The sequence below is a fragment of the Erpetoichthys calabaricus genome, chromosome 4 (genome assembly GCF_900747795.2).
Source record: "Erpetoichthys calabaricus chromosome 4, fErpCal1.3, whole genome shotgun sequence".
Classification (NCBI taxonomy): Eukaryota; Metazoa; Chordata; class Cladistia; order Polypteriformes; family Polypteridae; genus Erpetoichthys; species Erpetoichthys calabaricus.
The window spans coordinates 127958663-127982544 of NC_041397.2; the positions used below are offsets into that span (position 1 = coordinate 127958663).

At 39.5% G+C, this 23882-nt stretch overlaps 1 protein-coding gene across 3 annotated transcripts in view; it reads right to left on the bottom strand.

Moving 5' to 3' along the window:
• The window catches only part of LOC114651134 (probable ubiquitin carboxyl-terminal hydrolase FAF-X), a 420397-nt gene that overhangs the window by 156009 nt on the left and 240506 nt on the right, over window positions 1–23882 (bottom strand). For all 3 annotated transcript variants that reach the window (XM_051926098.1, XM_051926097.1, XM_051926099.1), the window contains exons 15-18: window positions 22515–22602; window positions 15845–16187; window positions 1264–1359; window positions 632–843 (exon numbers count right to left, since the gene is read on the bottom strand). In XM_051926098.1, coding sequence (XP_051782058.1) covers window positions 632–843; window positions 1264–1359; window positions 15845–16187; window positions 22515–22602 — 739 coding nt within the window. The remainder of the gene's footprint in view (window positions 1–631; window positions 844–1263; window positions 1360–15844; window positions 16188–22514; window positions 22603–23882) is intronic.

Below are 23882 nucleotides of genomic sequence, written 5' to 3' on the forward strand. Positions count from 1 at the left end.
AAGGGTTCACAAAGTTTCAAGCACAACTGTAAGTCTAGCTCATGGGTGGGCAATGTCGGTCCAGCAGAGCCGCAGTGGTGGCAGGTTTTTGATCCAACCCAGTTTCTTATAATGAGAAGTCAATCATTGCTGATGAATCACTTATTGCTCAAGTGACATTTTGATGCTTCATTTTAGTGGGCTCGCTTGTTAAGGTTCCCCAGCCTTAATTGCTTATTAACAATAAGATGTAAATGACAAAGCAGCCAACAGTTCTCCATCTAGCTTGTTTCCATTTACATCTGTGTGTGTTCATCATACACTGTTTGATTTAATAAAACACTTAATAGAAAATGTGACAGACTGAAAATTATCCTTTTTAGGCTTCAAATCATTTGGATGATATCCTACGATATAAGACCTTACATTGCAGAGCAACAAGCTATAAAATTAAATAAGGTCTGAGATTAATAATTATAAGGACTGGTTTCTAATTAAGCAATTGGGTTGGAATGGAAACCTGTAGCCACTGTGGCACTTCAGGAGCGACATTGCCCACCCCTGGTCTAGCTTATGGGTTTGTGTTATATCTCTGTTTTCTGTATTATAATGATGTCTTAAATAGGCCAGTGATTAATTACAACATAGATACCTGGACATAGGAAGAATTGTCCTTTCTTCGTGATAGTCACTGTCGCATTCATTAATGTACTCCCTTAGAACAGTCAAAACTCGTACCATTCGAATTGCTTCCTGCCTGGCACAATTAATACTGTCTTTATCACCATCCAACACACACAGTGTATCATAGGAAGCCTTTAAGCGATCAAAACAAGACTGAATAAAATCTTCATGAATCTCCACCTATGTTGTATACAAAAAAAATAAAAAAAATATCACAAAAAAGAGTACTTAAGAGCACAATCAAATACACCGAAGACTCTGTACTATAACATCAAAAGCTCCTTTCAAAACATAATTCGAAAATATTGCAAAATATACTAATTTGCAGTATAAAAATACCTGAATTACATGTTTGCTATTTCTTAAGGCAAAAACACGAAAGGTTTTGATAGTCTTATTTAAACTGGCAGACTGTGAAGGATGTTCGCAACGTATAATCCAGACTCACCTGGTACAGTAAATATTTTATGCTCACAAATTAATATAATTAGCACCTTTTCAACATGTTTAGAAAAAGCATTGCCTAAACTTGGGGTCTGATACTTTTCCTTTAAGTGTTTGAATATAAAACAAATTCAAAATATCAAAGACAATTCTTACCTGATTTACTTGTAATTTTGGTCCAAGGTTAGTATAAATTTCTTTGAGCAAATCTATTGCTCTACCAGCAATATCATCACTTCCCTGAATGACAACCTATAAAGGGGGTAAAACACTAAGTACATGAGAAGCTCAGGGACTTGAATCCTTGGAAGCAAAAGTACAGACACATTAATAATTCTTAAACACTGAGCATATCCAAACTATATTATATGGAGACAAAAAAAAAAAAAAAAATATATATTCATATATATCATACAAGAAATAAGGCGTCCACGCATCTTAAACTGTCATCCGTACATTTCAAGTGCTCTCAGCCTGATGTTGAATCAAAACCACAGTCTTCATTGTTCCTTTTGTGTGAACTTATCATGAATTAGTTTTGAGGTAAACTGCATTACTGACCTTTATCATTTAGAGTTTGTATTTCTCGTTTTGCAAGTGAATTGAATTTCCTAATTTCATTAATTAGATATTCAATGTAACACTCATTTTGCATTAACATCTATAAATATACAGTAATCCCTCCTCCATCGCGGGGGTTGCGTTCCAGAGCCACCCGCGAAATAAGAAAATCCGCGAAGTAGAAACCATATGTTTATATGGTTATTTTTATATTGTCATGCTTGGGTCACAGATTTGCCCAGAAACACAGGAGGTTGTAGAGAGACAGGAATGTTATTCAAACACTGCAAACAAACATTTGTCTCTTTTTCAAAAGTTTAAACTGTGCTCCATGACAAGACAGAGATGACAGTTCTGTCTCACAATTAAAAGAATGCAAACATATCTTCCTCTTCAAAGGAGTGCGTGTCAGGAGCACAGAATGTCACATAGATAGAGAAAACAATCTCTAGCAAATAAGTCAATGGTGCTGTTTGGCTTTTAAGTATGCGAAGCACCGCGGCACAAAGCTGTTGAAGGCGGCAGCTCACACCCCCTCCGTCAGGAGCAGGGAGAGAGAGAGAGAGAGAGAGAGACAGAGTTTGTTTTTCAGTCAAAAATCAATACGTGCCCTTCGAGCTTTTAAGTATGCGAAGCACTGTGCAGCATGTCGTTTCAGGAAGCAGCTGCACAAAAGATAGCAACGTGAAGATAATCTTTCAGCATTTTTAGACGAGCATCCGTATCGTCTAGGTGTGCAAACAGCCCCCCTGCTCAATCCCCCTACGTCAGGATCACAGATAGTCAGCGCAAGAGAGAGAGAAAAGTAAGCAATCTAGCTTCTCAGCCATCTGCCAATAGCGTCCCTTGTATGAAATCAACTGGGCAAACCAACTGAGGAAGCATGTACCAGAAATTAAAAGACCCATTGTCCGCAGAAATCCACGAACCAGCAAAAAATCCGCGATATATATTTAAATATGCTTACATATAAAATCTGCGATGGAGTGAAGCCGCGAAAGGCGAAGCGCGATATAGCGAGGGATCACTGTATGTTGCTCTGGTGACTGAAATTTATTATACGATTACTGGAGAATGTCAAATATACATCTGTATTTCTCTGACAACAAAGGTTAGTCATAGGATAATAAAATAACGAATGAAATAAAAATCACTGATATTAAAATTTCAAATTTTAGTAAGACATGTTACTTCACTGTTCATTGGGATTGAAAGTGAAAGTAAAGATTCACTGGGTAGATTAAACAGCTCTGTTTCTATCTAATTATCCCTTCCCTCCTGAGAATTTCAAGCGCCACTTATAGATTTATTTCCTGATGCCAGTAATGTAAAATACCTATGTATACCATAGAGAAAGATGGTTTCAAGAAGCTGTTATGAACACTGGATGCAAAATATGTGTTGCCCGGCCACAACCCTAACTAACACTCACTAGGCTGGTGAACATTAACTAATAAATGCCCACATATATACAGATACAGACCATTACAGACATGAAAATGTAAAGATAACCTAATAAATTATTTGGTACCATTACAAATGATGTAAACCATAAAACAATATGTATAATATATGTATGTACATGGATCTGTGACTAGCGTGGTAATGAATCAACAGCGTTGTCTTTCCTTGTATAAAACAGTCAAACAGGTGGAGAGAGAACAGTATTTGTTATTTCAGCTGTTTCTTTAAGGCATATCTATTAATGAAGATATTAAATATTCAAATGAGGAAAAAAAATGGTCTCCATCTATAGTATTTTATATTATTGTGAAAAAAATATACCAGATTTTGGATTCTGCATAAAAAGATGAGTATTATATATATATATATATATATATATATATATATATATATATATATATACACACACATGGCAATATAGTGCTGATCTTCAGTCTTTAAGGTGTTTTGAGAAAAAGCAAGATACAACTAATTCAGCATTTTAGGTCACAATCTATATATATATATAATTCACTAAGCCGGGAGACAAGTAGCCACCCATGGAAAGCACGCCGGAAGGGGCGTGGATTCACTAAACCGCCGACAAGTAAGACGCCAATGGCGCACGCAGGAAGGAGCCACGCCCACCAACTCTTAGACCATTGGATACGACGAAAAAAATCACAGAGCCACGCCCACCAACTCGGACGCGACGCCTCGGAAAACATGCCGTCATTTCTGTTTGTCTGTGCCACAGTCCACTTGCAGCTCTGAGCCACGTTGACTTTTCATTAGTCAACCTCAGTGGAACCTTGGTTCACAGAGGCAGTGCCAGAGAGAGACGGAGGCACACACAGGCAGCGCGAGAGAGAGAGCCGCGCGCACACACACACAGGCAGCGCGACAGAGAGAGCCGCGCACACACGCACAGGCAGCGCGAGAGAGAGAGCCGCGCGCACACACACACAGGCAGCGCGAGAGAGAGACAGAGGCACACATATGCAGCGCAAGAGAAAGAGAGAGAGAGAGAGAGAGAGAGAGACGCGTGCGCACACACACACACACACAGAGGCAACGCCAGAGAGAGACAGAGGCACACACAGGCAGCGAGAGAGAGCCGCGCACACACACAGAGGCAACGCCACAGAGAGACAGAGGCACACACAGGCAGCGCAAGAGAGAGCCGCGCAATCCTTTAAAACTGAAGTTAAAACACAATGAAGGAAGCAGTCTTTAAAAACCAATAAGCCCTGTGCCTCTTTTTCATTAGCGCCTCACCTGCTTCAGGCCCTGCAACAGTCGAGACGCTCTCTCTGCAGCTGACCTTCTCTGTGCCTGACTCCACTACTGTCAGTCGCCTGATTAAAAATGGCCTTTTGAAGGGGAGCTATGGACCCGCTATACCACAGGAACACATTGCCTTCGAGCCTGCTCTCGCTCACTCTAACATACCGTCTTTCTCTCTCTCTCATCACTCGCTCACACACTGCACATGGGAGAAATGCCCGAAGCATGAGTCTACCCGGAAACCGTTTCAGCCACACTTCCACGCCCCTCGCTACACTGTGAGTGCAATGATTATTTATTTAAAAATGGGCTTTTGAAGGGGAGCTGTGGACCCGCTATACCACAGGATCACCTGTGACATTGCCTTCACATTGTTTTCCTTTTATTTATGATCCTGTTGAGCAGATCAGACACCCAGGTAAACAACACTGAATAATCAATAGCTGCAACCACTTTGCCCGCCCCAACTCCTCACCTGAGTCGGTTTTGTCTGTGTTCAGCAGTGTTTCCCAAACTCGGTCCTGGTGAACCCCTGTGGATGCAGGGTTTTGTTCCAACCAGATTCCTAATCATTAATGCCGGTGAAACTCATCCGGGATAAGTCGGTTTTTCAAACGCAGACGTGTAGCACATTAGTCTAGCAGACTAGCTGGATGTAAAAATGTCACTGACAAAACTGTTGCTCTCAAACTTCGCAACATGGCTGTTGGCTTTGTTTGCCAACATTGGGATAATGTCGGCAACGTGGTCACAAATTGCAACAACTCACCACACAAGGACGTCCTGTCTCTCGAGGCATTCACACTGCCAGAAGACAACCATGGGATACGCAGAAAACAGCCATGTCAGTCAACGCAGATCAGACACCCAGGCAAACAACACTGAATAATCAATAGCTGCAACTACTTTGCCCGCCCCCACTCCTCACCTGAGTCGGTTTCGTCTCTGTTCAGCAGTGTTTGCCAAACTCGGCCCTGGTGAACCCCTGTGCCTGCAGGGTTTTGTTCCAACCAGATTCCTAATCATTAATGCCGGTGAAACTCATCCGGGATAAGTCGGTTTTTCAAACGCAGCCATGTAGCAGATTAGTCTAGCAGGATGTAATAATCCGAGATGAATGCGCACCCTCACGCTGAGTGAAAAGCCAATATATATTGAGTGTACAAAACATGATCAGCAGGTCTTTGATAGGCTGCAACAAAATGACGAAAGAACGGGCGCATTTTTTTCACACAAGCTGAGTGGGTGGGTGTTAGTTAATTAGCAACTCGAAGGATTTCAAGATATAATATGCACAAGAGGTAACACTGCAAAAGTGGCCCAAACCAGAAAAGACGGCTGGCAAAAAGTGGCTGACAAATTAAACTCGTGTGCATTGTACTTACTGAAAGCAGCGTTACGGTTTTTGCAAATGTTCATTTTTTCCCTCTGCTTAAAAAACATTGAAAAACCAGCGCGGATTGGTTTGCAGCGTGTAAAACAGTTTGTTTGTCGCGGATAATTTGCTATCCACACAGGGAGGAACCGGGAAGCGAACCCACAATCTTCCACTGTCTCCTAACTGCAAAGCAGCCGTACTACTACAGCGCCACAAGGCAGTTAAAGAATGCACCGGGCCACATGTTCATTTTTTCCCCTGTGCTTAAAAGACATTAAAAAACTGTTTCTCAACTGTGACTCCGGAACAACTCAGTACGTGAAAAGCGGCCAGAACCGCAAACGACAATGAAAACTCTACGTGACTCACAGGTAGTAATGGGCCGCTCGATACTCAGGTTTCGACACTGTGTCGAGCTTTCGAAGCACTGCAGATTTTAATACTTGATCGAATAATAACATCTGTGATTTAAGGATTTCACATTTTCTTTCTCAAATGTGCTTACCTATATCATGGCAAAGTACAGGGATAAACCTTTATTTTCTGTCTACTCCGTTTTAATTAAGACAGACCAAAGAAAACATTTAAGGCTATTAAATGTGATCTCAAGAAAAGATCAGGGTTAATTATAATACTAAGAACAGGAGCGATTATAATGATACAGTGCAAAAGTAAATACTAATTGAAAGAGCCGGGAATGCATGAGGTGAGGCGTCTTATTTTGTTTAAGTCTTGCTATCGTATAGTGCATTCTGCCTGTCTGCGTTAGTTATATTTATATTTTTTAGACATCACACACTACAAGCTACTGACGAACCCTTCTCTTCGTTGTCAGTCTGTAGCTACGAAAAAATAAAAGCAATATGACTTTTAACAGACGTCATTGAAGTGTATCATAAGTTTCTGTAACGTTAATGAAAATGGCCAGGCGGTGTCACGAGAGAGGTGAGTGTCAAATGCTTCGAAGCTTCGATACGATTTCCGACACAATTGCTTCAAACGTGTTGATGCTTCGTGAGGCTTCACTCCGCCCATCACTACTCACAGGTTACTGAACGAGAAATCAGCAGACTAGCATGACGGATGGGGCGTAATGGGCGTACTTCCCCTCTCCTCCGGATTTTTCAAATGTTAATTTTTTCCCTGTGCTTAAAAATCATTTAAAAAGTGGCCTGATTATGCGGCGTATGGTACGCCACGGGTTGGCTAGTAATCTTAAAATTAATTGAACTCCGTATCTCTCAGCTCTAATTCTCAATCTCTCCAATGTAGAAATCAAAGGACAGGTGCAGTAGGTTGGAAAAGTAGTAGTGAGATGAAGTGCCACAGAAGGATACAGAGAACAGAAATAGACTAGAGTTAATAACTTATGACTTATTAATCACCATTTGTTTCAAGTAAAAATAAGGAAAGGTTTCAATATAAACAGTATAATCAGTAGCTCCACCTAGGTCATGCCAGACTAAAGCAGCAAGTCTGTAGCCTTGATGTAATTTCTAAGACTAAAAGTAAACTTCAAGTGTCGGAAGCAAAACATTCAGTGGTTTGTGGGTACTTCAGATGAAGGCTTGGCTTTCTATATAGCTTTAAATATTTACAAAACTACTACAGTGTGATTCTAACATGCACTCTTGAACTTAAGAGAAAGTATTTTGAACTCATTTCTAAATTTAACCAGAATCCCAGAAGTCCTGGATAATGGAGTTACCTGTTGGGCAGACCATAGATTGTGAGAATCAAGAACTGTGTTTCTGATATGGACGTGAGCAACAACTTAGCACCAAAAGGAACGGTGCCGTCTCCTTCTCTCTTCATTTTGAACATCTCTGACTACCCATATAACACCAGGTCATGTCACTTGCAGAAATTCTCAGATGATTCTGCATTTACGTGGTGTACTGATAAAGGGGATGAGACAGAGTATAGGAGTCAGGTGGAGAAGTTTGTTTCATGTTGCAAAGAGAATTGTCTGCATCTTAACATCAGCAAAACCAAGGAACTGGTTTATTGACTTCAGCCTCATCAAACAGCCTCTATGTACAGTCACTATTCAAAGAGTGGATTTAGAGGTGGTCCACATTAATCACAGGTTGGACTGGTCTTGGAACACTGAGGAACTATATAAGAAAGGGCAGAGAAAGCTCTTTTTCCTTAGGAGACTGTATTCCTTTAAAGTGGGAAGCGACATCCTTCACATTTTCTATAACTCTGTGATGGCCAGTGTGATTTTCTATGTTGTGGTGTGCTGGGCCCACCGAATAAACAAACTAATTAAAAGGGCAAGCTAAGTTATAGGATGGGCTCTGGACCCCCGGAAGCCAGTAGCGAACTGAGTGCCATTATAGTAGCGAACTGAGTGCCATTATGAACTATGCTGCAAATCTTCTCTCTTGACACATGAACACGGAGTACTTTCTGCCAACAAATTACTCTGCCAGTGTCAAGAAATACTACTGGGGCTCCTTTATACCAACAGCAATACATCTGCTTAATGCATCACTGTGATAGCCAAGTCAGAAGTTTTTTTTTTTTAATTTTCTTCCTTTATGGACATTCTGGTGTGTGTTCAGGACAAAGTGTGAGTGCACGTGTTATTTATTTACTTATATGCTTATCTACCCATTTATGTATTTATTTATTTAAAGATCGTCTGTAAAAAAAAAAAAAAAAAAAACAAATTACCACCTGGGGACAAATAAAGTTCCATCTGTCTACTACAATTTCTATACTGAATGGGCTGCAAAGAAGTTAAAAAGCAATTTGTCAGATAGATATGACCAAACACACCACCATGAAACTCCAATGGCTACCGTGCTACTTAAATTTTCAGTGGTGGTTGTCTGAAAACTTCTCTGCTAAAGATTATGAGGAAGAGAAATAGAAAAAGGTGCAATTATCATTGCCATATATGTACATAGAACCTTATGTAAAACAAGAGAGGAGCGAGTGATGTATGGGATTGAATTTTCAAAATATTAATGGGTACATCTAGTTACCTCTGTTGATGTCCTATTGTTAGTTGATGATTGTGGAAGGTCCGACTATCTATCTGCAATTTTTCCCTGACCTGCATATCCAGAGCAAGATCATAGTGCAGCTGGAGACTCACAGCACTCATTACATTTTAGCTAAAATTAGTAAAACTAAAATTTCTTAAAATAAATACCATTCTTTTAAAAAAAGGACTCTCTTGAAGTCTCAGGGAAAAATTGCTGACAGCTCCTGGGCATGAATGACAGAAAATTATAGTGTCAGGAGAAATAACTATTATAATTGCACTGATAATGCAGTTAACACTAGAATTACCAGGGCCTACGAAAAAACTCGTAGATCCGTCCCACCTTAAATCGCTTCTTAAATCTGTTCGCACCTCTCCACCATCGTCTTTTGTCTTCTAAATGTGCAGATAAAGACAAGCTGCAAGCAGCCGGCTATTCCATCCCCCCACCGACTTAGAACGTGCACGAACATCCCCCAGCTCATGTCTTGATTGATTATCTGGGAGCGGAGTTTTAGAGTGGAAATAATAGATTGTTATTTGGAACACACGCATTTCATGTGTGTTCCGTTTCTACAGTAATCTGTGTAAACACATTTTTAAAACAGAAACGTTTTTCATATGCTAGTAGTAAATGACAAAATGTAGGCATAAACTATATAATGTATGAAGCCTGAAGTTCAAATATCAAAGAAACACTTTCACGAAAGGTACAAATACAACAGAACAAGTGCGCTTTTATTCAAAAATATAACTGCAGAAAAAAAAGCTGCATTAGTGTGCAACATTGACACTCATTTACTATGACTGCTGCCGTGGCGCAACAATATCAGTTGCTAACTGGGTATCAAAAGGTCACAAGTTCGATCCTGTACGACTCCCTTTTGAGCAAGCTCTTATTTTTACTATCTTATATATAATTTGCCAGTCTCCTCACTCACTCACGTCCGTCCGAAGCCGAATGCGCAGTCACCTTCTGCGCATGTCAGAAGCCAAATGTGCAATCGCTTTCTGCGCAGCTGCCCGAAGAACCTTACGAGACCGACATCGCGGCAGGTGGCGGATTTACGGCCGCAAAAATTCAAAGAGAAAGGCGACTTCGTCCAACATCGCGGCAGGGTCCGTCCGAAGCCGAATGCGCAGTCGCCTTCTGCGCATGTCCGAAGCCGAATGCGCAGTCGCCTTCTGCGCAGCTGCCTGAAAAACCTTACGAGACAGACATCGCGGCAGGCGGCGGATTTACTGCCGCGAAAATTCAAAAAGAAAGGTGACTTTGCCCAACATTGCAGCAGGCGGCGGATTTATGGCCGCAAAAATTCAAAAGAGAAAGGCGACTTCGATTAAAGTTCTAGAGGCCTGAACGGCGATTTCAACTACAGCTCCAGGCCTAATTACGCATTCATTAAATACACCTACATCAGGTTTGTGGTGCTTATACTTATTACTTACTATTCCACTTGTGCCCATTTCATCTTATGTTGTCGAAACGGGCTCTTTGTCTAGTTTTAGAATAAAAAGATACATTTGATTTCAGTCTGTAACAGCCGGTGTAATTTATGATATTTGTAAAGGTTAGCTTTGTTTTTTTTTTATTCACTTTTCATTCTCTCAGTCGCGTTCAGGATCCTTCCCTACCCCATCTGACACTGCTGTTTTCACATAAAGACGTGTTATAAGCTCTGCAGTGTATCACGATACATACGACCGTATGTTTTCTTTCCCCCAATCTTGCCAGTCCCCACATGTTGCTTTATGCCGTTTCTTTTGTACTCCAGGACATGCAGAGGAAAGCATAGTAAAGAGCAGTAACTTCAGCGCTATATGCAATCATCAGACACTCCCCATCTGACACTGCTGTTTTCACATAAAGACGCACTATAGTTCATCCAAGGAGCGCCCTTCCTACATTTACGACATGTGTACTTGTTGCAGTGTACACACCTCTCTGTGCTATGGTTCCTATTACACTGAACAAGCACCTGTAATTTGCAGCTCTATTCATTATCTCAAAACACCACACACATTCACAGTAATTCCCAGTTATGTCCACCACTCACACCCACGCCCACAACCATACAGAACTGATTCCACATCAGAGAATTTCCAGTTCCAGCATACATTCACACCCGATCTGACGCTGTTCGTTTTCAAATAATATTGCATTAGTGCGATGATGTTTTCACATATATCGTCTTTCTTTCAGGTGTGTAATAGAAACCACAGCATAGAGAGAAGTGAGTACATTGTAACAGGTACATGAATTAATCAACAGAAATAACCACGATCAACATTTTAAACTTAACGATTTACAGTGCATACCAATTTATAAATTTTATGTCCGTTTGAGGTTACAAAGGAAAAAAAAAAAATACTCTTCCTTCCCAGCGGGGAATTGAACTCGGGTCTCTAAGGTACGGCAGGGCTGCTGTGCTCTGAGTCAGCAAATCTTAGTGTTACGCCACGGAAGGTGTTGTATCGTCCTTGAACCTTTTGTGAAAGTGTTTATTTGATGTTAGAGCCTTTTGTGAAAGTGTTTATTTGATGTTTGGACGTCAGGCTTCACACATTCTATAGTTTATGCCTACATTTTGTAACATTTATTACTAAAATATGAAAAAGTTTCTGTTTTAATAATGTGTTTACACAGATTACTGTAGAAATGGAACACACATGAAATGCGTGTGTTCCAAATTATGATCTATTATTTCCACTCTAAAACTCCAGCAGTTCAGTCACTCCCAGATAATCAAACAAGACATGAGCTGGGAAAACTTAGTGAACGTTCTGCGAAGGTGGGGGATGGAATAGCCGCCTGCTTGCTGCTCGTCTTAATCGGCACATTTAGAAGACAAAAGAGAGGCCAGAACAGTTTTAAGGTGGGTCGGATCTACGAGTTTTTCGTAGACTCTGGTAATTCCAGTGTTAATGTAACATAAAAAACGAGTACTTAATTGTTTACTCTATGCTTATGGAGTGGTGCTTACAGGATTGCATTCCTTTGAAATTCATTTGTAGAAATGTGAGATTTGCCTATACCGCCCACACCTCTTTTAATGGTTAATTTGCCACATGCAGCAGGTGAAGTGGGCTGGTGTACCAGTGGCTTACATAAACATGCACCTCCCCAGGTGCTGGTAATCCATTTTACCATCAGGAGCGGCTTTTCAACAAGTGAAAAAAGGAAATAGACACAATATACAAATTCAAGTGACCTGCCTTATGGAAAGTTTATGACATGAAACTAATCTGTAACTTAAGTCACAAAGAATATTTCTATATTTTAATGTTTAAGTTAGACTAGTTCATAACTTTCCCAATGCTTTTTAGTGGGAAATAGCTCATCAAAAATTTCACTTTCCTGACAAAGTTCCTTCAAGAATAAGTGTTCACTTTAAGCCAAGCAGTGTCATTCGGACAGAAAGACTGACAGGGCAATTGCAATAGGCGCTTTTTGCCTTATATGCAAATACACCTTAAAACACAGTAATAAAACTGAATAACACTGCACCTAGTGCTGGGCGGTATACCGGCTCATACCAAAAAACGTTTTTTATTTCTGTTATGATATGGATTTTTCTTTTATCGCAACACCGGTTTAAATAGCCTAAACAACATTCAGAATGTGGCGTAGCGGGAAACTGTTTAAGGAGGGACTTTTTTCAGTGCTGCACTGCTAAACATGCATACAACGGAGTACATGCATTAGTGGAGGTATTGAACAGTGAAATTGGACAGAGAACATTCCAAAACAGAAGCTGTAGCAGCCAATAAAGTTGAACATGATGACACAGAAGAACTTTTGCCAAAAAAAAGGAGCCGTGTCTATTGTCTGGAGATAGTTTGGTTTTAAAAGGTCGGATGAGGACCATTATGTTCAAATGTGTGAATACTGTTTCTATACTACTGGATAATACTGCAAGCCAAGTTGTACTTGTTTTATTTTTTTTCAAAACTGTGTAATGAGAACCAGGGTACTGTGTAATAGTGTGACGACATGTTGACTTTATTCTTGACATTTCCACTTTATTCTCGTCATAAGCGTCAAGATTAAAGTCGACAATATTGGCTTTATTCTCATAATCTGTCATTAAAGTAGAACATCGTAAACTAAACTTCATCTTAAAATGAATATTTAATTTAATAGATTTCTCAAACCCCGTCATAAGTTATGTAGCACATTAAATGCTTTGTGTTAAGTGTTCCCGGAGTCATGTTAATCGCTACGTGCTTCTTAAACTAACTTCCTCTTGCACTAAGAGGAGGTGCAGGAAGCACACAGAATACATTAATTTCATGATATTTCTGCTCTCTGAACATTTAGAATGCCAAGATAAATACTTGATATCATTTTCATGATGAAATGCATTAAAGCATGTATTAATCATGTGGTGGCACGGTAGGTGTGGAGGTTGCACTGCTGCTCTGCAGCAAGGTGGTCCCAGGTGTTCCCTGCCTTGAATTTGCATGTTTTTCTGGTGGGTTTACTCGGCGTGCTTCAGTTTCCTTTCAAAGTCATGTAGGATGTGGGGTTTTGTTACGTTACATTGACCCTGCTAGTGTATGTATTGCTCGTATTCACCCTGCGAAGTGCTGGTGCCCTGTTCAGGATTTGCTCCTGCCTCTCACACAATGCTTGCTGGGATAGGTGCAACCCTGAATGGTTGGCATAATTAAACATGTATAACGAAGACATTTTTTAAAGTTCTGAACACTCCGTGGTCTAAGTTTATAACTAGTTTTAATTTCACAAAGACGTTTATCATGTGGTGATTGGTTATGTGGAGAAAGAAAAAGGAAGGATAGGAACTGGGGGGGTTTGTTACGTCAGACAGAGACAGCACGAATGCAATAAATAAAGTCCGCTCAGAAGAACATCCATTGAACTCTGTGTTCATGTCACCGACCACAAGATCACGAACCCAACATTTACACAGTATTTAAGTTAAACCTGTTCGATACCCATTCATACATCAAGTTTTTTGGAGCCTCGTCACACCTGCCATAAAGTTCTCTACACTGAACGTACACCTGGGGACCCCTTACTGCGAGGGAGCAGCACTACCGTGTATCTTTAATACCCGCCTTAATGCATTTCTTCATGAAAATTATATCAAGTATTTATCTTAGCATTCTAGATTTTCAGAGAGCAGGAATATCATGAAGTGAATGTATTCTGTGCGGTGATAGCTGCCTGCGCATCCTCTTAGTGCAGAGGAAGTCAATTTAAGAAGCGTGTAGCGATTACCAACTGGGTCTGGAAACAGTTAACACAAAGCATTTAATGTGCTACATTAACTTATGACGGGGTTTGAGAAAATCTAGTAAATTTAACATTGATTTTAGGATGAAGATTAGCTTACGACATTCTACTTTAATGACAAAATAAACTATGAGAATAAAGCGGAAATATCGAGAATAAAGTCAACATGTCGACTTTATTCTCGACATAGTTTTTTTTTCTTCACTGTGTCCATATTTTTTTTTTCTTCACCGTGGCCCTAATATGTTTCCGTAGGGCTATACCACAAATAGCATTATAAATGCAAGCTGCAGTTTTATTTTTTATGTATATAGCTTAGCTTGAAGCAAGGTCCATATTAATGCAATTTGCCTTAATGATGGTTCAGTTGGTAAAGATGTCATCATCAAGTTGCACTTGTTTAATTTAATTTTATTTTTATTTGGTGAATACTGTGTAATGCATCTGGGCTTGAAGTAATAGTATTATTACTGGAAGTTGCACTTTTATTTATTTTATTGCTATTATTTATTAGTTTAAATATTATGCAGTTTAATGATGGTAAAGTTGTTTAAAATGTCACTTTAACGTGTCAGTGGACAGAGATTGTTAATATTAACAGAAACTGTAGTTGGTTTACAAAAATATTTACTGTTTATTCCTTTTTTAAGACATGTTCAGTGCAATACAACTTTTGACAAGCACCTCAGGATATTTTACTAAGTCTAAATGCCTCTTTGGATGGTTGAAAATATGTTGTCAAAATTTTAGTTTAAGTTGTTTGCAAACTTTGTTTAATAAAGAGGTTCTATATTTTGGCTGCATCTGTCATGCACATTAAAATATTTTTTTGTACAATGTACAATTCTCGTGACAGTGGAATAGGTAATTCTTAGCCAGTCTACTGCAGTAACTGCAGTGGAAAATGTGGTTACCATCCACTCATGCATGGGGAAAAAATACCGTTAAATACCGTGAAACCGGTATAATTTTAAAAAATACCGTGATATAGAATTTTGGTCATACCGCCAAGCACTAACTGCACCAAACTAATAACTGCAACTGTAAAAGCAACAAGATTTTTTTAAATTTCCATTCAAAACTATTTTATTAAATCTAAGATAAAATAACATGTCTTAATCTTTAAGAAGTGTTAAACATTAAAACAAGTACATAGACAAACAATATTCAAATATGAGGATATATCCGAGGGTCTTAAATGCAAAATCAGACATATCATTAGTACATTTCAAATAAATGGAACTGCTTTGACAGTTAATCAGGATTGACTGATCACTTGCAATTAAGTTGGCATACTAAAATAATAACTGAAAATAACTCCTACAATTGTCACAATACAATTTACTATTTTAGTTTTAGAATATTTGTGGATATATTTCAATTCTATTCTAGTAATCAGTAAATTAAACATGAAATGTCATACAATTATTTAAACATGAAATAAGCTACCTGTAAACACAGCTTAAACTTTCTTACCCAAAGAATAAACTAATGACTTTATATAGCAAAAAACAATTAGTTACTACTAGACAAAACTTGCAAGAAAAAAATATTTCATCCATATATTGCAATTTATTACAATGAGAAAAATGCAGTAACCGTACACATATACTAAACAAACATTTAACTAAGTGAAATGAGTAAAGAGATTCTTCAATTATTTCCTTTTATTTGAAACAAGATCCTTAAAAATTTTTTTTTTTTTTAAATGTGTATACTTCATGCTCTAGCAAAGATTGTGTCTTAAATTTAAGAAAACTACCAGATATGTGTACAAATTTGTTTTGGCTTCTATGCTTAATATACATACCCTCCAAAGATAATCAAGTCCTATCAATTCCAAGTCATCCATCATATAAGCTCTTCGTTTTGCCACTAGTTTTCCTTCCCTACAATTAACAGCTTTGAAAAAACGCTCAAAACACTTCATTCCATTTTCTGTTAGGAGTGAAGGATCAAGCTGTAGAACATTATTTTCAAAAAAATCTTTGTTAATATCCGGGTCCAAGTCAGGTTCATCACCCATCAGCTTAGAATACCACTTGAAACAAGCTTCTCGATCACAAAGAAATACAGCATTTTCAGCTAGACATTTCCAGATTTGCTTAGCTTGTGGGGCACAAAGCCAAAGCTGTCCATCTTTCAAAAGAAACCTTAAAAAAGAAAATGAAAAAAATTATTATATGTTACTAAAAATATACAAATGTGTGGTACAGGTGGGAGTTAGCTGGTAAAGATATTTTGCTACTAGGTAAATCAACAGTCTGAGGGGCAGACTATTTTCAAGTGGAAGAGGAGGTCGTGCAGTGGGAAGTTGGAGCATAGGGCTAACTACAACACCAAACTAGTTTTTAAAAGCCACATACACACATGCAGGCTGTTTCAGGGATTTAGGTATATATTTATGGGTTGAGGTAACATGCAGACAAAACAGAGTCTGGCATTCCAAGAATGTGTACTGCTAATTTCACATACAAGCACTCAGTACTATTCCTGAGAAATTTCTGGGTTAGCAAATTTGACCCGTAAGGCGTAACAAAGATGAAACTGGTTAAGAAGCTCCATCATTTTGTACAAGTTAGTGTCTAAGACTAGTGATTCAGAAAATGGTCTGAAAGTGATGCTCCTCTCCTTACAAACCAAGGAAGAAAAGTAATTGAGGTCAGTTACCAAAAGACATAAATATGTGACACCTCCTTCATTGCTGCTTTTTTTTTCTCTTCTTTTTTTTTTTTAAACAGTCAAGGGAGTGGTATGCTCATGTAAGTAGATATTTAAGCAGGGTGACTGTGCTGCATTTGCTTTGGTGTAAACTGACATACAGCTTCCAAGACAAATAATACCACAGAGACACACAACTTCAAACCCACACTATTTCATATCTGGTTAACCTGGAAATATTCTGAGGTTGTATGAGTGTAAAGCATATGTTACATTACGTGACTTCTACATGTAGGGTACGTCAAACCTGCCAACCACAGTTGCTGATGTGACTGTGGTCTGCAAATGAGAGAGTAAGATCCTCTGCACCCTGAGGATCTAAGAAAAGGCACCATTGCTTGAGCAGGTAGCTACTATCACCTGCCACATGTAACGACATGATTGCTGTTACAACGAATAGTTCAGGCCATGTGAAACACTTAGGGTTCAGCACAATTACTTGGCCAACTAGTCAGGCACCATGTACAGCACCATTATGTCTATATAAGGTACTTTGCCTCAAAATAAATGACTCATGGGTTGACCCAGCCACTGAGACACAATGTTTGTCAGTCATACCTTGGATGACTTGTGTGTTAATGAAATGAATCTGCTTACATTAACAAAAGCACTTCATTATGCACTAGGTGCCCTTATTGCAATATAAGTGCAGTAAAACGACGGGCACTCAGCAGGATCCTGTCAATCATGGAGAATCCACTGCATCCACTAAACAGTGTCATCTCCAGACAGAGGAGCTTCAGCGACAGACTGCTGTCGATGTCCTGCTCCACTGACAGACTGAGGAGATTGTTCCTCCCCCACACTATGCGACTCTTCAGTTCCAACTGGGGGGGTAAACATTAACATTATACAAACTTATTGTCTGTTTTACCTGCATTTTTATCACTCTTTAATTTAATATTGTTTCTTTATCAGTACGCTGCTGCTGGAGTATGTGAATTTCCCCTTGGGATTAATAAAGTAGGGCGGCACGGTGGCGCAGTGGTAGCGCTGCTGCCTCGCAGTTAGGAGACCCGGGTTCGCTTCCCGGGTTCTCCCCGTGTCTGCGTGGGTTTCCTTCCACGGTCCAAAGACATGCAGGTTAGGTGGACTGGTGACTCTAAATTGGCCCTAGTGTGTGCTTGGTGTGTGGGTGTGTTTGTGTGTGTCCTGCAGTGGGTTGGCACCCTGCCCAGGATTGGTTCCCTGCCTTGTGCCCTATGTTGGCTGGGATTGGCTCCAGCAGACCCCCCGTGACCCTGTGTTCGGATTCAGCGGGTTGGAAAATGGATGGATGAATAAAGTATCTATCTATCTATCAATCTAAAATGTTCTGATTACGTTAGGTGAACAGAACACTGCTGAAAACTGCCTTTTTATGTTTAAAATCCATGTTTCTTTTTTTCCTGTAGGTACACCCATACCATACAAAAACTAGATGTAGTGCCTTGCCTGTCAGTTAATGGCTTCCAGTACAGCAGAAATGATGGAGTAATGCTTGGCTGAGATACTGATGGCCTAATCAGCCAGTTCCCTGAGAAGTAAAATCAAGTAGCCAATATAAAATAACAAAAAAACAAACAAGTTCTTCAGTGCAAACATGTAGCACTGGCCCTCTTAAAAAGTAACTGAAACAACAGTCTATGCATCATATACATCGATTTTTAGGTATAACAAGTTTCTCGTATCAATACAATGCCTCAGTGGTATGCATTATTGTGCTTGAGAGCCATCATTTAGATGGATCAGCTGCATTTTCCAGTTTCTCTGGAATGCTGCATATGCATTGGTCAAAAATCTGTAATGCTACCAGTCAAGATTTATTTTGTAAATCCAGACGTATGTGGGAAGTTGCATATGCACATTTCAAGTCTCTTTTTGTTCATGTGCAAACACCCACTCAATTGCATCACCAAGCCTTCAGTCTTTAGTGTATCCCATTTGTTACTAATGCCATTCACATAGCCCATTTGTTTGTATAAAGCATGCTCTCAGCACAGCTAGCTAATTTTTATTTCTATAACATCATAACATTTCAATTAAATTTATCAAAACATTTGAGATTTTGTTTTTTTTTTTTTTTTAGATTTTCTATGGTCGTGGGGGTGTACCCCTAAATACAGTTAGGGCCATAAATATTTGGACAGAGACAACTTTTTTCTAATTTTGGTTCTGTACATTACCACAATTCATTTTAAATGAAACAACTCAGATGCAGCTGAAGTGCAGACTTTCAGCTTTAATTCAGTGGGGTGAACAAAACGATTGCATAAAAATGTGAGGCAACTAAAGCATTTTTTTAACACAATCCCTTCATTTCAGGGGCTCAAAAGTAATTGGACAATTGACTCAAAGGCTATTTCATGGGCAGGTGTGGGCAAGTCCGTCGTTATGTCATTATCAATTTTTTTTGTTTGTTTCTTTCCTCCCAGGGCTGAATATTTTTTCAAAAACTAACTTTTTTTTTTAAAAAGAACACAAAGCAATTGATTAACATATCAAATCAACAAAAAATATTTACTTTTGACAAATCTTACTGTCTTGCATGTTGTATGAGCCTGCATACTGTATGATTTCACATACATATCACATACATTTTACACAGCAAAGTCCTGCAAAGTCTGATCTTCCTCAAAGCAGCCAATTTCAGTCATTGCCACACCGCACTGCTTACAATATGTATTGCTTTGGTGCCTACTTTTCAATTGTCTGTTGCTGCACTTTCTCACATATATTGTTAGTGTGTACTGTAGAGAGACAAGTCACCCATTTGCCATTGTGCCATGCCACTGCCACCAAGTTTTCTGCCCGCATGAAAACCGTATTGTCACCTCTTTTCATCTTCAGCCTCTCTGGCTTCAACTGTGAAGCCATGTGTCTCCTGTTCACCCTCACAGTGCCACAAGCTCCAATTCCTCTGCTCTGTAGCTCCATGCACAATTCTGGGCATGTATATAAATTGTCCAAATGTACACAACATGACCCAAATGTTCATAGCCCTGAAGCAGCTCCAGCACAACCTGACTAGTCAAGGGACAGTTCTCTCTTTGAAAGAAATACTTTCCTGTATATGTAATTACTTCAGGCAGAAACCAGTGTTTGCTTCTGCCAGTACAAAATCCTGTATGCCATACTTTGTGGGCTTGTCTGGCATATATTTGCAGAAAAAAAGGCGTCCCTTTTATTTTATCATAGATTCATGCACAGACAAATCACGGCCAGGCTGATATAATTGTTTCTATGTTGGTTCCACAATGTCAAGCAGGGGCTGAACTTTATGCATGGTGTTATAGCCTGTCTCACCTGTTGGGATTTGCTTCTATTTATTACAGAAGTGAATAAAACTTTGCAGCATCACGTACCTATCATCACGCTGCATAACCCTCCAACGCCACCAGGGGACAAAGCACGTTTGGACCAATGTTCCCTGAAGTTATATCACCAGTTCAGTCCCATCTCTATTTGTAATGCCACAACGCCCTTCATCTCGTCTTTTGTTGTGGGTTTCCACTTTGCAAGCACAGCCCGCAATTAAAAAAATTTCTCTGCCTACCTGTTTGTCTCATCTGACAGTAGCTGAAAAGCAGCATCAGGAGAGAGCAGCATGAAGTAGTCCAGCAGCTGGTGATCTGTCGTGTCCAACAGCAATCATGCTGTCTTTTGATGTCCGGTAGCCAGTTCGGCTTCCACGGATCAATGTCTGGGTATTCCACCCATGCGAACCTTGCTGTACGTGCATCGGCTGCGCGAATGCGCTCAGCCGGTAGCCGATCAGCTGGCGTGGCATCGGCTGGTGTCGGATCAGCTGATGCCGGCTTCTCACTCTCTTGCTCGATCTCCTGATAACTGTCAATAAAATCCGATTCTGAAAAATCAGAGTCTGACTCAGCAATAATGCGCAAAACATCGTCTGCCGAGTGTTTTCTTTTCTGCACTCGCTTCGCTCCCTTGTGACATGTCGATGCCATCTTGCCTTTGTTTACATTTTGCAACTCACGCACATGCAAGGATTAGTTGCCGAGTCAATGAGTCTAGCATTCCTCCAAGCACAGAGGGAATGCCTGTGACGTGACAGTGAGTTTTGTTGCCATTACAAGCTGATTGTCGCCCTCTATCCCTGGATGTCGACTTTTGTCGACATTCTCCCTCAACCCCTCCTGTCGACAAAAGTCGACATCCGCCCTAAAAGAGTTAAGCTGCGAAAACAGAAAAAAGCCCATTCGAGAAATTGCTACAATATTACGAGTGGCAAAATCTACAGTTTGGTACATCCTGAGAAAGAAAGCAAGCACTGGTGAACTCAACAACGCAAAAAGACCTGGACGTCCACAGAAGACGGCAGTGGTGGATGATCGCAGAATCATTTCCATGGTGAAGAGAAACCCCTTCACAACTGCCAACCAAGTGAACAACACTCTCCACGGGGTAGGCGTATCGATATCCAAGTCTACCATAAAGAGAAGACTGCATGAAAGTAAATACAGAGGGTACACTGCAAGGTGCAAACCACTCATAAACCTCAAGAATAGAAAGGCTAGATTGGACTTTGCTAAAGAACATCTAAAAAAGCCACCACAGTTCTGGAAAAACATTCTTTGGACAGATGAAACCAAGATCAACCTCTACCAGAATGATGGCAAGAAAAAAATATGGAGAAGGAGTGGAACAGCTCATTATCCAAAGAATACCACATCATCTGTAAAACACGGTGGAGGCAGTGTGATGGCTTGGGCGTGCATGGCTGCCAGTGGCACTGGGACACTAATGTTTATTGATGATGTGACACAGGACAGAAGCAGCCGAATGAATTCTGTGGTGTTCAGAGACATACTGTCTGCTCAAATCTAGCTAAATGCAGTCAAATTGATTGGGCGGAGTTTCATGATACAGATGGACAATGACCCAAAACATACAGCCAAAGCAACCCAGGAGTTTATTAAAGCAAAGAAGTGGAAAATTCTTGAATGGCCAAGTCAATCACCTGATCTTAACCCAACTGAGCTTGCACTTCACATGTTGAAGACTAAAGTTCAGACAGAAAGGCCCACAAACAAACAGCAACTGAAAGCCGCTGCAGTAAAGGCCTGGCAGAAAATTACAAAGGAGGAAACCCAGCATCTGGTGATGTCCATGAGTTCAAGACTTCAGGCTGTCATTGCCAGCAAAGGGTTTTCAACCAAGTATTAGAAATGAACATTTTATTTCCAGTTATTTAATTTGTCCAATTACTTTTGAGCCCCTGAAATGAAGGGATTGTGTTAAAAAAATACTTTAGATGCCTCATATTTTTATGCAATTGTTTTGTTCACCATACTGAATTAAAGCTGAAAGTCTGCACTACAACTGCATCTGAGTTGTTTAATTTAAAATTCATTGTGGTAATGTACAGAACCAAAATTAGAAACAAGTTGTCTCTGTCCAAGTATTTATGGACCTAACTGTATAAGAATACAGAAATGTAATTTTTTTGTGGATACCTACTGCAGTAGATGTACCATCTTGCCAAATTTCAGCTTTTAAACTAATAGGACAATAGTGTTTTTGTTGATAAGTGAGTGAATCAGTCAGTCAACTTTGCATTGTATTTATTGAGAGCAAATAAAAGATATTCTGAATATAAAAGTCTGTAACAATCATTACATATTAAAAGTGGTGGCAATAAAACTATTACTTGAACTGAGGACTGAAAATTATAAAATTAAATGAGAACACAAAATATTCCAAATTTACTTACAAATATGAACACAGAGAAAATATTTAATGTCCATTTAACATACCTTAAGAAATTTAATCTTTCCTGTACTTCCTGAACATGGCTATACCGACTACCCACTCGAACAGTCTGTGGATCATAATCTGTATGATCTGGATGGAACAAAAAAAAAATCAAGTTAGTTACAAAATAATGTATTGCATAAAGCTGTTCTCACTTACAATAAGATGAGATACAAAACAAGACAATTCAGAGTATAAAAAAATTAAACCACAAAACCAATACCATCAAATAGTCTTGATGACTGCTTTTGAGTGTAAGAAAACTGGTTTGAGGCCTGGAGTCGTGCACCAAATTTCCACTGTCACAAAAATGAAACAAAGAGAAGGTCCATCAATTTAATAAGGAATAACAGTATCCATTATAGTCAAGTACTACACACCTGGGAAAGTGACTATGCTTGAAGGTGATGCATTTGAAGGAAGAAAAATGGGCAAGTGTAAGGTTCAGAGCGACTTTGACAAGGGACAAACTGGTGTACCTAAACATCTGGGTCAACCAATCTCAAAAACAGCTAATTTTGTGGGGTGTAGAAATTGCTACCATCTAAAAGTGGTCCCAGGAAAGACACAAGCAACAGGGTCATGGGCGCCCAAAATTCACTGATGTGCATGGGGAGTGAAGGCTAGCCCATCTGATCCGATTCAACAGAAGAGTTACTGTAGCACAAAGTTGTCAGAACACACAATGCATCACAGTTTGCCGAGAGGTGGGATTTTAGCTGCAGAAGAGTAAAAAGTGTCCATAATGACCCCCTGATCATCACTAAAAGTGACTAAAATGGGCATGTCAGCATCAGAACTGGACCATGAAGCAATGGAAGAAGGTGGCCTGGTCTGATTAATCATGCTTTCTTATACAACATGTTAACATTCATCATTTACTTGAGAAAGAGACGGCAGCAGGATATACAATGGGAAGAATGCTAGCTGACAGAGGCAGTGTGATGCTCTGGACGACAAACAGTTCAAGGTGCTGACTTGGCCTCGAAATTCCTCATATCTCAAATCAATTAAGCATCTGTTTGATGTTCTAGAAAAACAAATCCAATCCATCAAGGCCCTTACCTCACAACTTAAAGGACAGAAAGGATATGCTGCTAATGTCTTGGTGCCAGATACCACAGAACTCTAGTGGAGTCCGTGCCTTGACAGGCACTTTAATCAAATGAGTGTTTATAAGCTTATATGAACACTACAGAAAATTAGAATCAATCAAAATGAACAAGGATGTAATAAAAAAAACAAGATTGTCTTCTTTTTGCAAACAAATTAGTATTTTGTTGCAAACAAATTAGTATTTTGTATTAGCTTTGCTTTGAATGTAAAACTGATCAATTCACATTCATACACTGTTGTGTATTTTGTTAATA